This window comes from Chanodichthys erythropterus, chromosome 10, assembly GCF_024489055.1.
Source record: "Chanodichthys erythropterus isolate Z2021 chromosome 10, ASM2448905v1, whole genome shotgun sequence".
In the NCBI taxonomy this organism is placed as follows: domain Eukaryota; kingdom Metazoa; phylum Chordata; class Actinopteri; order Cypriniformes; family Xenocyprididae; genus Chanodichthys; species Chanodichthys erythropterus.
In genome coordinates, this window is record NC_090230.1 from 32,410,610 (window position 1) to 32,428,244 (window position 17,635).

At 35.5% G+C, this 17,635-nt stretch overlaps 1 protein-coding gene across 1 annotated transcript in view; it reads right to left on the bottom strand.

The window, feature by feature from the left end:
* rasgrf2a (Ras protein-specific guanine nucleotide-releasing factor 2a) overlaps positions 1-17,635 on the bottom strand; it is a 40,591-nt gene that overhangs the window by 3,935 nt on the left and 19,021 nt on the right. Inside the window, exons 10-25 of the mRNA XM_067397356.1 lie at positions 16,559-16,719; positions 16,263-16,329; positions 15,990-16,126; positions 12,758-12,840; positions 11,102-11,350; positions 9,944-10,036; positions 9,100-9,503; positions 8,187-8,312; positions 7,907-7,996; positions 7,682-7,788; positions 3,214-3,326; positions 2,389-2,449; positions 2,211-2,314; positions 2,020-2,104; positions 954-1,151; positions 479-558 (exon numbers count right to left, since the gene is read on the bottom strand). Of these exons, the coding sequence (XP_067253457.1) occupies positions 479-558; positions 954-1,151; positions 2,020-2,104; positions 2,211-2,314; positions 2,389-2,449; positions 3,214-3,326; positions 7,682-7,788; positions 7,907-7,996; positions 8,187-8,312; positions 9,100-9,503; positions 9,944-10,036; positions 11,102-11,350; positions 12,758-12,840; positions 15,990-16,126; positions 16,263-16,329; positions 16,559-16,719 (2,158 nt within the window). The remainder of the gene's footprint in view (positions 1-478; positions 559-953; positions 1,152-2,019; positions 2,105-2,210; positions 2,315-2,388; positions 2,450-3,213; positions 3,327-7,681; positions 7,789-7,906; positions 7,997-8,186; positions 8,313-9,099; positions 9,504-9,943; positions 10,037-11,101; positions 11,351-12,757; positions 12,841-15,989; positions 16,127-16,262; positions 16,330-16,558; positions 16,720-17,635) is intronic.

Genomic DNA, 17,635 nt, shown 5'->3' on the forward strand with positions numbered 1-17,635 from the left:
CTAATTTGTTCTTGTAATTTAATGACTTTTTTTCTCGTAATTTAATGACTTTATTCTCAACATTTTATCTCAACATTTTTCTCGAAATTTAACGAGTTTTTTCTCGTAATGTAACGAGTTTATTCTCAACATTTTATTTAGACTTTTTTCTCGAAATTTAATGAGTTTTTTTCTTGAAATTTAACAAATTTAATCTCGAGATGGTTTTATTTTTTATTATTGGTTGGCCCTAATCCTCTTCCGTACGCAAATTCTGACTTTATAACTCTCAATTCTTACTTTATAAATCACAATTATGAGTTTATATCTCACAATTCTGAGAAAAAAAAGTCAGAATTGTGAGATATAAACTCGCAATTGCAAGAAAAGAAGTCAGAATTGTAAGATAAAAAGTTGAATTTACCTTTTTCGTTTTTTATTTCATGGCGTAAACAAGCTTTCACAATATTCAGTGTAAAACTAATATACACAAACTTACTTTTTCAGAGTTTCCCTCAGGTTCTTAAACCTCCCCTCAGATGAAACTATCTTCTGCAGCCTGTCCATAAGTGCTTTGGTCTGACAATAAACAAAATCCATGCATGGTTAAAATGGAGAAAATACACAAATGCTGTGTTCATTTAATGTTTACAATCCTATGGAATCTAAGGATTTCACCAAGGATTTGCAAGTACAACATTTTCCTGGATCAATATCTTTGTTGATCCTGGAACAACATTCCAACCAACCAATCAGATTTGAGGGACAAGTTTAGACTTACAACTAGGTGCTTCTACATCAGTGTTATTCACCTCTTATTTCCCTCTGATTTTAGGGAATTTATGGGTAGGGTTAGGATTAGGGGAAGGGATAGACTAAATTTTCAGACAGGAATGTTGTTCCTGGATCAGCAAAATATGTTGGAACGCATCTAACTCTGCAAAATCAGGATGTGCAAAGCTTTCTCAACCTACCTGTTTGCAAACCTTGGCCCACGTTTTCTTTAACCTGTAGATGGCGCTGCGGTTCAGTGCGGACGTGATCTCCAAGACTCCATTGTAATTGTTGAGACATCGGCATATATCCGCCACAGCCAGCCACTTGTCAATGGAGTTGGCTCTGGAGCTCACGTCACATTGAGCCATGATCTGAGACGCTACCAGATTACTCATCTATTGAAAAAAATATCATTCAGTTACACTGACTCACTCTGATACACATCACATGAAGTGCATCCTTAAAGACTTTTTGTCTATTTTTTTTTTTTATCATTCTGCCAACTGCATACATTTTGGCAGAAGTGTGTATTTTTATTGGAATTTCACCCTCATTTCCTTTAATATATCTATTTTACACTAGGTAAACAAAATAGTTCCTCTCAGGACCTTAAGAACAAAAATATCCCCATTGAAATCCATTAAAACAGCATTTTTTAATCCCATTGCCATTTAACTATAAATTAATGGAGTCTTTGTTAATAGGCTTTCATTCTGTTGGCAACGCTTCAAAATGTTATTTTTTACCATATGGTGCCATTTTCTCAGGTTTGGCCGATAAAGCAAATACTCGCTTTATTCCTGTTTTCTTCTGCATATTATAAAGCCAAATGGATAAATTATGCAGCTATAATTGTGTGGGTGTGTTGGTATGGATGTAAAAACTCTACTGTAATATCACAAATCCTAGTGCTGTCTATACCATAGGAGCTTTGCTGGGATCTAATGGAAAAAGTTTGGTACAGCACCCAAACAAAATCTTACTGAGAGCTCATTTTTTGAGATATCAACCTCAAATTTGGAACTCAACTTTTTTGATTTATGGCTTTTGATTTTCTTTGAGTTTAACATATATTTTATATAAAAAAATGTTCAGAAATACTAGTAAAAAACCATCTTCACCATCTTTTATTCCAAAGCTTCTGCTTAAATTACTAAAATTAGCTTTGTAGACAAATCTTAACTTTCAGTCATTATTATTATCTTAAAATCTGAGCATTTGTGTCCGAACTTCTGATGTTTATGGATTATAATTTTTGCCTACATCATTGAAGTGCTGACTGGTCTTCATAATGTACGGAGTCCTTTCATTTTTGTCCGTTTTCATCCAGCCTTGACCAAGAAACTCCCTAGAAAGTCAAACATCTTCATCAAACACTACTAAATAGTAAATCACCAAAAATGTATGAATAAAACCCTCTAGAGTATTAATTTATGCTCTGATGAAGTACTCACTCATATGGAATATTCCGGAACACAATATGGTCCAGTAGAGTAATTTGTTCCGCTAGTTCCATTGCTGACAGTGACTCAAAGCATTCCACTCTCGGACACTCGGACTAGAAATCACACGCAAAATTACACAGGGAAGAAAGAAATACATCTATACACACTTCGGGTCAGTGGCACTAACCATTTGGACAATATCCTCAATCTTCAACTGAGAATCATCTTGATCTTCTTGAGAAAGTGCACTGGGGAAAGATTAAATGAGCAGTTCACCTAAAATGAAATCATTTATCTGACATATGTTTGCTCCCCGATAGAACATATGTTTTATTTAAATCCATTTCACAAAATCCCATAGCATTCCTCCCAAATCTTGTCTTCCACATATACTAGCATTCAAAAGTTTGGGGTCAGTAGTTTTTTTTTTGTTGTTTTTGTTTTTTGGAAAGAAATTAATACTTTTATTCAGCAAGGATGCATTAATGTAATCAAAAGTGACAGTAAAGACATTTATAATGTTACAGAAGATTTCTATTTCAAATAAATGCTGTTCTTTTGAACTTTTTATAAATCCTGGGAAAAATTTATCACAATATTTCATTTTTCAAGTTTCATTGATAATAATCAGAAATGAAGGATCATGTGACATGTAATGATGCTGAAAATTCAACTTTGCATCACGGGACTAAATTACATTTTACAATATATTCAAATAGAAAATAGTTCTTTTAATTGAAATAATATTTTACTTTTTTTTACTGTATTTTTGATCAAAGAAATGCAGCCTTGGTGAGCTGAAGAGACTTCTTACTGTGAAAATCTTACTGAGTTTTGAACAGTAGTGCACATGCTTCAGCTAACATAAGGTGAGTAGTTGATTAAATATTTTGGGTGAATTATCTCACCCATCTATCATTGAGACATCAAACTATTCTCTCAGATTTTTAAAGATTTATCAATCGAAGCACACACACGCAGATAAGATCTTCTCGTCTGGAGTGTGTTTCACCTCAGTATGTTAGCTGTGGCCTTCCTCTCCTGCGGCAGAAGATCTGGATCTCGCAGCACCTCCTCCAGCAGAGCGACCACAGCCGTCGTCAGCTCCGCGTTCATCTCAAAGTCCTGCAAAGACATGGAGTTGCAATGACCAGATGTAAAAGAGGGTTGAATAATGTAGTGGCCATTCTGGCTAATGTTTAGTGCTGGAAAGGTTCGAAACTTATGAGCGTTAAGCATTACTGTTGTGCCCTTTTTAATGGGAGGATGTTCTTGTAATTCATGCATTTATGGTCATAAAGCCAGAACACAGTACGTAAATTCAAACCAACCCAACCGTTCATGAAGAACAAAAATGAACAATTGTCCTCTATGAGAGAATAAACTCATGGACATGGATTTTTGGATTGAGAAAGTCAGACCAGAAAGTCTGAAAAAGTTTTAAAAGCTTGAAGTTTGAATGTTTTGAATGAAGTAGTTTGAAGTTTAAAGTTTTAAGACAATAAAGTCTATCAGAAAAACAGACGTGTTGCTAGCATGTTTTAATACATTGCTAGCACAAATGAACATGTTGCTAGCATGATTTAACGTGTTGCTAACATGTTTTAGCATATATCTTACAATTCTGAGAAAAGAAGTCAGAATTATAAACTCATAATTGCAAGAAAAAAAGTCAGAATTTCGAGATAAACTCGCAATTGTGATAAAAAACGTAATAATTGCGAGATAAAATATCTTTTAATTCCGTGGCAGAAACAAGCTTCCATAAAATTATGCATCTTTGTTAAATAAATGTATTAATATTTTTTAAAAGAATCTTACTGACACCCAACTAATTAACAGTAGTGTATTTACAAACCCAAGTGCAAAAACAATTTGGGACACTGTACAAATTGTGAATAAAAAAGGAATGCAATAATTTACAAATCTCATAAACATATTTTAATCACAATAGAATATAGATAACATATCAAATGTTGAAAGTAAGATATTTTGAAATGTCATGCCAAGTCCATGTCATCCGGACTAAAGAGGACAAGGACAACCCAAGTTGTTATCAGCGCTCAGTTCAGAAGCCTGCATCTCTGATGGTATGGGGTTGCATGAGTGTGTGTGTCCTGGGCAGCTAACACATCTGGAAAGGCACCATCAATGCTGAAAGGTATATCCAAGTTCTAGAACAACATATGCTCCCATCCAGACGTCGTCTCTTTCAGGGAAAACCTTGCATTTTCCAACATGACAATGCCAGACCACATACTGCATCAATTACAACATCATGGCTGCGTAGAAGAAGGATCTGGATACTGAAATAGCCAGCCTGCAGTCCAGATCTTTCACCCATAGAAAACATTTGGTGCATCATAAAGAGGAAGATGCGACAAAGAAGACCTAAGACAGTTGAGCAACTAGAAGCCTGTATTAGACAAGAATGGGACAACATTCCTGTTCCTAAACTTGAGCAACTTGTCTCCTCAGTCCCCAGACGTTTGCAGACTGTTATACACAGTGGTAAACATGGCCTTGTCCCAACTTTTTTGAGATGTGTTGATGCCATGAAATTTAAAATCAACTTATTTTTCCGTTAAAATGATACATTTTCTCAGTTTAAACATTTGATATGTCATCTATGTTGTATTCTGAATAAAATATTGAAATTTGAAACTTCCACATCATTGCATTCTGTTTTTATTCACAATTTGTACAGTGTCCCAACTTTTTTGGAATCGTTTTTTTTTTTTCTTTTCAGTTTTCAATTTTTAAAGTGAATTTGAGTAAATATCCAAGACAATATTACAGTATTATTTCAAGGCAGCTTGAAAAAAATCACCCCTTAGTTTGTAAAATACATGTTTGAGTTTAAGCAATTTATTGGTGTTATATCAGCCACACTTCTCTCTAGATATCAGCATCAGTCATTATAATACTCACTATCAATATATCACTAGATAAAAGCATCTGCTAAATAACTGCCTGTGAGCCAGAAGTTTGAAGTACGGTACATACTACAATAAATTAACCACCAGTTTCCTTCAAATGCACACTAGAAGATGGAATAGATTTGAATGGTTGCATGTAGCTGTGGTGCAAAGTGATACGCTGCCCTGTTCCTGACATGTGTTAACAGCGCTGGGCCCTCAGGGGTCCGCTGACATTTCAGCGCAGTCACTCTTGCACACGATAAAGGTCTGACAAAGGCTGCGTTCATGAGGTGTGAGGCCACATCAAAGCTGCTGTCTGAAACTGGTGGGCTGCAGGTCTGTCCTGATAGAGTCACATGCTGAATGCAGATCATAAAATGCAACTAATAAATCGCATAATCGTGCACAGGTACAATAGCAATGTAAATCTACTGTTTGAGTTTAATGACGTTTTGTAAACTTTAAAAAAGAGGGTTTGTGAGTTGATGAAAAGATAATAATTAACTAGATGAATAAAGTCTGATGACAAACTTTGAAGTTGGCTTGAGAAAGCCAGACCAGAAAGTTTGAAAATGTTTTAAAAGGTTTCACTTCTGAAGTTGTTTTAAGTTTAAAGTTTGAATGTTTTGAAGACAATAAAGTCTGTCAGAAAAATAGATAGATAGATAGATAGATAGATAGATAGATAGATAGATAGATAGATACATAGATACATAGATAGATAGATACATAGATACATAGATAGCATGTTAGCAACTGCTTCAGAGCTTTACGAATCGAATCAGTGATTCAGATCTCCTATCAAACGGCTGAACTGAAATCGCATGACTTTGGCACTCCGAATCACTGATTCGATTCGTAAAGCTCCGAAGCAGTGTTTTGAAATCGGCCCATCACTATATTGTTGAAAAGTCGTTATTTTGTTTTTTTGCCTCACAAAAAGTAGTTCTTGTTGCTTTATAATATCCACTGAACTCACATGAATTGTTTAAAATATGTTTTTAGTACCTTTATGGATCTTGAGAGAGGAAATGTCATTGCTTTGAATGCAGGCCTCACTGAGCCATCGGATTTAATAAAAAAATTGTGTTTCGAAGATAAAAGAACACTCTAAAAAATAAAACATTGGTTCAACAACAACAAAAAAAAAATGTTAACATTTTCCACTAGAATTTTTAACTTAAACCAATTGGGAGAATTACATTAATTCAAAGCAATATTTTGAGTTGATCCAACATAATGTTTTAAGTAAGGTGAAGACGCTTTTTGGACACAATAAAACGCATTTCTAAGTAACATGAACTTAAAAATTGTCAACATGAACGCAACTATTTAAGTTGATCCAACATAATGTTTTAAGTAAGGTGAAGATGCTTTTTGGACACAATAAAACGCATTTCTAAGTAACATGAACTTAAAATTTGTCAACATGAACGCAACTATTTAAGTTGATCCAACATAATGTTTTAAGTAAGGTGAAGATGCTTTTTGGACACAATAAAACGCATTTCTAAGTAACATGAACTTTCCAAGCACCGCTTGTCACCATGATGGTAAATCTCCAAAAACCCACATTAACAGAAACTCTTCTAAATTAGCATAACAAAACACTAATTACTGCATAATCTCCCTTATCATTAATCTTGTGCAAAAAACATTATATAACACCTAATTTTAGCATTTCAAGTGCCATGGGCAAAGCATGATGGGAAATATAAATCCCAGCCCTGTTTCACTTAACTTAAGTTCGTCTAAATTAAAATACAACACACGTTTACATGTCATCAGATTGTATTTTACATTAACAGAACTTACAATTAAATACATTTTTGATTAAATGAAAATGTTAAACTATGACAAGTCATGATAGTATATCGAATCAATAGGCATCATTTGTGTGTCATCCAAGCTCAATAAAATAACAAATACAAGTAAAAAGTCTAACAGCATTTCAGAACTTGATTTTTTATTTCACAACAATATTTATATTTAGGTTATGACTAAAGGTCCCCTGAATTAGTTTTTAGAGTGAACGAAAGTCTTACGGGTCTGGAACAACATGAGGGTGAGTAATTAATGACATTATTTTCATTATAACTCTTTAAATACTCTATTCGAGTTATTGTATAAAAGTTTTAACCCCCAAAATGAAAGTGTATGGGACTTTTTGTAGTTTTGATCGCCTGTTTAATGAAAGTCGGATAAGTTTGAAAAGATGAAGCACACCAGAACAGTCTGAAGGCCTAAGCCCAGTTTGGTGTTTGTAGCTTAAAATCTTATCTTAAAATCTTAAAATCTTGTAGTTTAATCTTAAATAGTAGATCAGTAAGTTGGCTTTCTCAAGCAAACTTAATTACATTGAATGTAAAATTAAAATAAATAAATGGGGCTGTGATTAATCAGCTGGGGAAAGTACGGTGACATCTGTTTTAAATTTCTACCCTAAACACATGTGGCGTCCTCCGTGCAAGTCGTATCCCTATTATGAATAATAAATCGCTCAAGGACAGGCTGTCGGGGAAAAACTGGCAGGCTGGAAATGATGCAAGTCACACAAACCTGCGAGTGTTTGGAAACCCAGTGCCGCAGGACGTTGAGCACTCTGTTGGTGGCGGCCCTGCGGATGAGGAACTCTTTATCGTACGATTTCTCTGGGTTGGTAAATCCTGAATAAGAGACAGTAGGAGAATCCTGTAAGAGCCGTATCATGACTGAACAAAGACCCGATGGGAGATCTGTTTCAGCGGCGAGGGGAGCTGTCTGACCCCATCAGTGTTGTCTAACCTTGCGGGCTGCTGTGTCCAGCTGCGGCGGTGGCGATGGCGAAGGCGGACGCGGGGGACACGGCACAGCGGGAGCTCTCGGGAGACTGACCTATGAGGACACAACGAGAGAAAAGCACTGTTAAACAAGTTAACTAAAAGGAGTATTTCTTCCTGCAATAACACATATTTTAAACATTTGCACTAAAACTAAATGTTGTATTTGTTGTAAGAAGCCTTGACCAACAAGAACTAAATGTCACTGAAGTGTAGAATATGTATATTTGAGAAGTTCAGGCGACCTGCAGGTTGTCGGTAGCGAAGGTGTCGCGGTGTGGACGGGGAGCGGCATGGAGACATGTCTGCAGAATCACTGGATGTGGGCGTCTCAGGAATGAACTTGTCCAACGATACTGACTCCAGTACAGCTGTCAGAAACATCAACAACCGCAGTCATGTGACTAGAGTGATGTCGAATTGTTATCATTGATAAACAAAGAAAACAGAGCATCTTTACAATACTATCTATCTATCTATCTATCTATCTTTCTATCTATCTATCTATCTATCTGTTTGTTTTTCTGTCTGTCTATCTATCTATCTATCTGTTCGTTTGTCTATCTATCTATCTATCTATCTATCTATCTATCTATCTATCTATCTATCTATCTATCTATCTATCTATCTATCTATCTATCTATCTGTCTGTCTGTCTGTCTATCTATCTATCTATCTATCTATCTATCTATCTATCTATCTGTCTGTCTGTCTGTCTATCTATCTATCTATCTATCTATCTATCTATCTATCTATCTATCTATCTGTTCGTTTGTCTATCTATCTATCTATCTATCTATCTATCTATCTATCTATCTATCTATCTATCTATCTATCTATCTATCTGTTCGTTTGTCTATCTATCTATCTATCTATCTATCTATCTATCTATCTATCTATCTATCTATCTATCTATCTATCTATCTATCTATCTATCTATCTATCTATCTGTCTGTCAGTCTATCTATCTGTTTGTTTGTCTGTCTATCTATCTGTCTATCTGTCGATCTGTCTGTCAGTCTATCTATCTATCTGTTTGTTTGTTTGTTTGTCTATCTATCGACCTTTCTATCAGCCTATCTGTCATGTCACACTTGCTTTCAGACGAGCTGCTCTTCATTTGAGGCTGAACAATAGAGGACGCACAACAACGCTCACCTCGTCGAATACTCCGTCGCAGCTTCCCACAGAAAGCATCTATCCGCGGCAGCTCCCCGCCCTCCTCTGGGGTGGAGGGGCTGAGCTCGGGGGAGCTGGGGCCCCGGCTGAGGTCCAGAGGGGCTTTGGTGCAGGTGTGAGGAGGGGAGGAGATGATGGGGTTGTAGGGAGACGTCGGGCTGCTTGCCGCAGAGGAACTAGCCGTCGACAGGTCCAAGGCGCCACCCTTACAGCTCACGGGAGAGCTGAGGGACAGCTTTCGGGAATGGATGGGGGAAGACGTGCGCGAGGGGATGGAGACGGGCGGAGGGGAGGAGAACTTACGAGAAAGCCGAGGGGATTTGTTGTTCAGGTGTTCTCCACTCCAGGGGCCTTGGTTGGTGGCGAAGAAAAGCTCGAGGGACCTGAACCGTCAACGTAAGATGGAAACAACTGAATAAATGCATCTCACAACCAGATCTGGCCTTCTAGAAAAACAATTTATGTTTAAAAGCACACATTAACCTTAAAATAAAACACAACACAGGTCATTTACATATAGAAGTCTTAAGATCTATCTATCTATCTATGAATAAATGCATCTCACAATAAAATCTTCCCTCCTAGAAATACCAGTTTGTGTTTTAAAACACACATTAACCTTAACATTTACATATAGAAGTCTTGAAGCTACAGTAGCAAAAATAACCTGTTTAACTATAAGGGTCAGAAAGGGTGGAAAGTGATCATGAAAAACTAAATTATGACAAGAAACCTTGACTGATATTATAAAATGGACATGAGGGAAAATCCTACAAACATGTAAAACAAAACGAGACAGAGGGAGAGACGAGGGATGAGTTACTTGGACTGGTCCAGCGCAAGCCTTGTGATCTTCAGGCTGTAGTCTGGACAGATGGAGGAGATGGACAAACGGTCGGAAGAATGATACTGAACCCTGCGAGTGACAGTGAGGCAGGAACAGGAGGATTGTGGGAAGCAGAGGATCGAGGGAAAAGAGTGAGTTCTGTGAGACAGATGGATCCAAACCTTAACTTCCAGTGTGCATCTTTTAGTGTACTGTAAAAGTTTTGATGTTTACTGTACTGAAAAATTAAAATCATTATCAATTATAAACACAGGTTTTTGTACTTTGAAATGAGGAATTTTCATAAGTGACGTCACTTTACACATTAGAAAAACAGGAAGGCCAGTTATTTGAAGCATGAGAGCATTATTTGCATTTTACTTTATAATGTTTATATTTTAAAACTTACTGTATTTTTTATTGCCTTCAGTTTGTATGTTTGAAGAAGTGAATTTGGCATATCGTTGAATAACATGTTTTTCTAAATAAAATTGTATTTGAGGCCAATTGAAAATGAAATTGAATTAAAGAAATTAATTATTTATCAAAATAATTCTTAGTCGCAGCCCTAATATTCCATTAATTAATAACCGTTCAAAAGTTTTTGATCAGTATGTTTTTGGAAGAAGAATCTTATCACCCAGGCTACATTTATTTGATAATAATAGATATTTAATAAAAGTAATTTAATGCAATATTATTGCAATTTAAAATTTCTTTTTTTTTTTTTTGTAAATTATCTTATGATAGAAAACATTTTTTATTTTTTTGTCATGCCAAAGCTCCAATTTCAACAGCCATTACTCAAGTTTGAAACAGAAATGATGATTATTTGATTATTATTATTATTATTATTATTATTATTGGAAAACATTACAAACAACTGTAATTTTTGATCAGTTTAATGCATCCTTGCTGAATAAAAGTATCAATTTATTTCTAAAACAAAAAGGAAAAAATCATATTGATCCTTTTAAATGGTACTGTACACAATCAAAATGAACTCCAAATTAAGGGTAACACAATCATCACAATGATGATTGGCATTCAGACAAGGATGAACAACATGTTTTGAATGTGATAAAAAAACACCAAAATGAATCACATTGCATTATATGGAGTAAAATTTAAATCAGAAAAACTAGGAACTCTAACCTGACAGGTATAGAGGTGAAGGGCTTCTTGTAGATGTCAGCCAGTTTGTCCATCACCACAGAAGCGTTGGTGAAGATTCGGTAGGTGTGGAGGAAGGTGTTGAGGAAGTCGATAGACAGGAAGCGCAGGTCGGTCAGTCTCTCCAGGAGTCTCTCCACGCTGGCGTAACGGATCTGTGGCACCTTGCAGGAGTTCAGCGTCTTACTGAAGCAGATGTCCACGTCGTCTTTGTGCAGTCGGGCATCAGACCTGCGGATCATAGTTATGGATGAGCGTGAGTGGAGTGAGAACAAACAAATCAAGTTGAACCAGCTATTTACAGTGAGTTCATCTGACACTATTGGATGAGAACAAAACTCGAATGCTGACACTGTTACTGAACTGAACTGAATCAACATTGAACTGAATTAAGTTGAATAATGACACTATTGTCTTCGGTAGAGTTGCTTTACAGCAGAATCTGAATTTGTCTTAAATTTGATGAAGTTTGCATCTTTGATGGTTATTTAACTATTTATTACTGTAAGGCCAGTGCACTAAGAGCTATAACTATAAAGATATTGAAAAATATATAGTTCTACAAATAGTTCTAAATGTAAAAGTATAACACTGTTCACACCACAGCTATAACGATTACAATATTGAGGAACGATATCATTGGGATCACTTTCAGAATTATTTTTTTTCCAGCTGTTGAACGATAAAACACTGACAGCCAATCAGAATCCATTCTAATTCAAGTGCTCGCGCATTTAAAATGGCATTGCGGAGAAGTTAATCACAGAGATCCAGAAAAAGCCACCACTGTTTGACAATTCAAACCCCCTTTTCAAAGATACTTTAATGAAAATGGATATATAGAAAACAATTGATCATACCCTTTGGAATAAATGGTGAGAAGTATTAACAATGAAATTATTATGCTAGGTTAGTAAACAGTGTAACATAAAATGACCTCAGGTATCCAGCACTAATTTCGACAACATTGTCTTGCTTCCTTTGAAGTTGCAGTGAAAAAGATTAGGCGTTGTTTTTATTCCACTATATTGACTTCGTCAGTTAATTCACTGTTAGATTAGATCGATTACACTAGCTATTCATTTGAAACATAGCATGCTGAGGACATCTGCTGGTTAAAGTCGTGTAAATGCAACAAGAACAGCAAAAACATGTTGTACACGCTTTGAAACCGCAGGGCTTGAGTTTAGAATAAACATTCATTCATTGGTGTGGATGCAAATATAGACATCTTTATAGTTATCTTCATACTTATCGTTCTTGGTGTGAACGGGCTTTAAAGCTGCTTTGAAACTATTTGTATTGTATAAACAATATAGAAATAAAGGTGACGACTTAAAACTCATTTTAGGTCATCAAAATATAAAAAAATATAAATATTAGATGAAAAACTTAAATTTAAACAAAAATTGTGAACTAAAAAAGTTATAAAAATGTCTAAAAATGATATAAAAATAAAAGCTAAAAAGAAATATTAAAAAAAAAAAACGAGAAAAGCAAACAAAATTACTAAAACTAAAATGAAAACTGAAAATATAAAAATAAAAGCTAATTCAAAATATTAATAAATACAATAATAGTATATACATAATACCGCTAAATGAATACATGTAAAATATTAATATAATTGTGTTTTACTTGATCATGTGAGGCACGGTGACTTTGGAGTTGTCCTCAAACACGCTGGTCATCAAGCCATTGCAGCGAATGTTGTCAATGCACTATGCAAACATCACAAGAAATGGAGACAAGTAAATGTGTGAGAATGACTTCACTGTCACGCACTAGAAACTGTCAAAATGAACAAACTGCGGGAGCAGTAAACAATCGTTATCAGCTATCAGCTGTCTGATTAGGCCGATATTGAAAACGGATCACATTATGGCTTATTTTTCCAATTCAAACTCCTTTTCTAAGAGGGAATTAAACAGTTTATTTGAAGCATGTAAAACTGTAGATCAATAACTAGATCTAATATGAACCAAAATTTGTATACTGGTTCACCCTAGGGGAACGTGTATAACGGAAAGCTCTTACTAAGTATAGTATGCAAAAACCGTGAAGTCAGTGAAACTATTTGTGTCAATGCAAATATAATGGAAACTTCTCACTCTTGTTGCTTTCTAGAAAGAAAATAATAGCCTGTCTGCTCTGTGGGACTGACTGAATCTCAGTATGATTTCTCTACTTCACTTCTTTATTTAAAAGAATATTTTTGTCCATGCATTTTCGTGTTTCTGAAAAGTTGTAATATTCTTAGAAAAGATGTCAGATTATTATCTGCAGTTTGTTTATGCATTAGGTCAGTAGATGGAGAGTAGACCATCTTTAGTGGCTGTTCAAACGCATTCGTCCAAAAGAGTTTACACTATGAAAGCAATCCGGTCAAATGTGTTTTCGACTACCTCTGGAAGTGGTCAAAAGCGGACAAGCACCATGATTGGTTGACTTCAGAATTCAAATTTCCTGATCATTTAGTGTGTGTTCACACTTGTCATGTTTGGTTAGATTAAAATGAACCCTGGTGCGGTTGCTCGGTTAGTGCGGTTCATTTGAACATATGTGAACGCTGCCATCCGAACTCTGGTGCGCACCAAACAAGCAGACAAGCGTGACCGATGGGTCTCGGTCCGCTTCCAAGCGAACTCTGGTGCGGTTTGAATGATATATGAATGCAACACGGACCAAAGACATGTAAACGAACCAAAAACAGGAATACGAGACCCTAAAAGGGACAGAATCCTCATGCATGTCGGTTTTCTCGTCATAGTCGCGAGTTTGCCCATCTCAAGGCATCAGACGCGCATTTCCACGCAGCAGATTGTTTGTGTGTGACAGATGGATTCCCGACGCTGTTTTGACTACTTTACACATTTTATAAGCTCTTCACGAGTTCCCAGCTGACGCATTTTTGAACGCATTTACCTCAGCACACAGCATTATTTTGGATGTTCGGTAAGTTCGGTCTCAATACAGGCAATACGTCAAAAAATCCAACCAATCACGTTGTGAACGTATCTCTATGCCTTTAGGTTCGGTATCTATTGGTTTGGTGATAAAATTGTCAATCTGAACGCTAATCGGACCAGGACTAAATGTTTTTTTTTCTTCTTCGGTCCGGACCAAATGAACCAAATGAACCGAGTGTGAACGCACCCTTATCCAAGATGTTCATGTCTTTCTTTCTTCAGTTGAAAAGAAATAAAGGTTTTTGAGGAAAACATTCCAGGATTTTTCTCCATATAGTGGACTTCACTGGGGTTCAATGGGTTGAAGGTCCAAATATCAGTTTCAGTGCAGCTTCAAAGAGCTCTACATGATCCCAGATGAGGAATTATCTAGCGAAACGATCTGTCATTTAAAAAAAACAAAAAAAAAACATTATATACATTTTAACCACAAATGCTTGTCTTGCACTGCTCTGTGATGTGCCACGCATGACATAATCATGTTGGAAAGGTCACACAAGTACCGTGGTAGTGTGAAAAACTTCAGCTCTGTGTCCAAGCACATTAATAGAGAGACGAAGGGAAGGAAAAGATGTGGTAGAAAAAAGTGTCCAAGCAATAGGGATAACCGCACTCTGGAGAGGATTGTGAAACAAAACCCATTCAAAAATGTGGGGGAGATTCACAAAGAGTGGACTGCAGCTGGAGTCAGTGCTTCAAGAACCACTACGCACAGACATAGGTTTCAGCTGTCGCATTCCTTGGGCCAACTTCAAAATCATCTGACATCATTGTTTTACCTTTTTTTGAAAAGGGTGTTTGACTTGACTTTTCCAACATGATTACGTAATGCGTGGCGCATCGCAGTGCAAGACATGCATTTGTGGTTAAAAAGTATATAAATGTAATGTTTTTAAGAAAATGAGCGATGGTTTCATTAGATAAGACTCTTATTCCTCGTCTGGGATCATGTAGAGCTCTTTGAAGCTGCACTGAAACTGACATTTGGACCTTCAACCCGTTGAACCCCAGTGAAGTCCACTATATGGAGGAAAATCGACTGAAGAAAGAAAAACATAAACATCTTGGATGACATGGGGGTGAGTAAATTATCAGGAAATTTTAATTCTGAAGTGAACTAATCCTTTAATACCAAGTGTAAACAGGGCCTTAAAGTAATCGATGTGACTCCAGTGGTTTAACTTCAGTTTTATGAAGCGATGCGAGTGCTTTATTTGCTAAAATAAAAAACATAATTTACCACTTTATTCACAGAATATTAATCTCCAACGCTTGCTCACGAGAGCAACCCCAACACATGATTAATATTTTGTAAATAAAGTGGTAGTTGCGTAGACTGTCAATGGAGGGACAGAAAGCTCTCAGATTTCATTAAAAAGATCTTCATTTTTCCATCGTTAAAAAAAAAAAAAAAATCCATCTTTAAAAGATCTTCATTTGTGTTCAGAAGATGAACAAAGGTCTTACGGGTGTGGAACGTCATGAGGGTGAGTAATTAATGACAGAATTTTCATTTTGGGTGAACTAACCCTTTAAAGTCCCCATGAAATCAAACTGGACGATTCTTATTTTTTATGGAATACTGCAGTATTTATTATAAATAATTAATCATGTTCCTCATAATCTTTAATCAGAATAACTTCTCCTGCCTCTTGCAGCGACATCTCCTCTCTTCTGTGATGACGAGGGCGGGGCAACCTGTCACTCACCCTACATTTGTTCTTGTTTGAGAAGCCGTTTCACTCAGATATAAAGTCACAATAGGGAAGAAAAATCTAATGCAACTTCTATTTCAAGTCTACTTCAAACATTATGATGTTGAAAAATAATAATGCACAGATGAATTGTTCACAATAAGATCTATAACATGCATTTCACACCGACAAGCGTGTAGATTGTACCTGGCTCATGTCGCTGGTCCAGGCCGCTTTCTCCTGCCGAGACGGAGCAAGCAGAACGACTGAAAACGACGGACCGTCAGCAGGTTCAACCACTATTTTAAACTCCAGATGATTGAACCCCTGACCAGCAGCATTATCTGAGGAGATATGGAACCGAAATGAACTCTAGTTACTTCCTTAATAAATGCGCACATTACTAAAAGGTTTATCTTGGATATTTTGCTTGCTTCGGGTTGTTGGTACTACTATGATTCATATTAAGATCACACTTACAGTCTTCATCATTGGCGTCCAGCTCCTCGATAAGAGTACACTCTATCAGAGACAATGTGCCTCCCTGCTGTGGTTTTGAGGAAAGTTACTCAGTTATTTTATGCTTTTGCATGAAATGGTTACAGTAATAGTTCACCCAGATGTCTGAATTGCTCGTAAAGTGTTCTTAGAGTGTAAAATATTTGGTGATAGGAACAACATGAGGGTGACTAAATGATAGGTGAACTACTGTATTCCTTTAAGATATTCACTTTGATTCTTTTAATTGCTGAGCTGTTCAGAGTGGCTCGACTCACTTTGAGCAGGTGCAGTTTGCCGCCGGAGGTGCGTGTGCAGATGAGGAAGTGTTTAGTGAACAGGAAACACTGGCGTTCAGCTTCTTTCCTGAGCGACAGCGAGCCCAGACGCACCTTACTCAGTTTACCCTTCTCCACAGAGGGCAGCTGAATCAGAGAGCCTACAGGAAACGCACACACATCAGCTCTTCACCCAGAGGAAGGAGAACATTAAAGACAGCGTTTCAGGGAGAGAGGGCAGCGCTGTCTCATCGAGCGAAGCTTTTCTACGAGACAAGATGCATTAAAATGGCACTTTAGGGCTCATTAGAGCACATTTCACACCTTCCTGTCAGTGTGGAGCAGTGCTGGATGAGATCAGTGTTTGGGTGGAGCTGAAACAAGCGTACACTGATATTCATAAAAAACTAGTGACGGACTTCGACTTTTGTTTTAAATAAATAAAAAATATTATTTAAAAAAATAATAATACATATGTATTTGAAATAAATAGATTTTGTATTCCAAAACAAATAAAATAATATTTATATTTTTATATAAATGCATATCTTGTTATATTTGTATAATGTTAATAATGAATTAAACAAATACATATTTATAAAAAATCATTTCTTAATTTTAAAATAATTAAAATACTTTTATCATATATGTATAATACTTTTATTTTTCATCATATATATGTATTAATATATAAATATTATTTATTAATATATTAATATATATATATATATATATATATATATATATATATATATATATATATATATATATGTATTATTTCCTTTTTATTAATAATAAAGCAAATACATGTTTATATAAAATCATTTTTTAATTTTAAGATAATAAAATACTTGTATTATATATATATATATATATATATATATATATATAATTTTTACCATATAAATATGTATTAATATTTTTATAATAAATATAAAATTATGCATTAGTATATAAATATTGTATAAATATAAATAAATATGTATAAATTTTTTATTAATATTCTTTATTATTATTTTCATTAATATTCTCATATATATATATATATATATATATATATATATATATATATATATA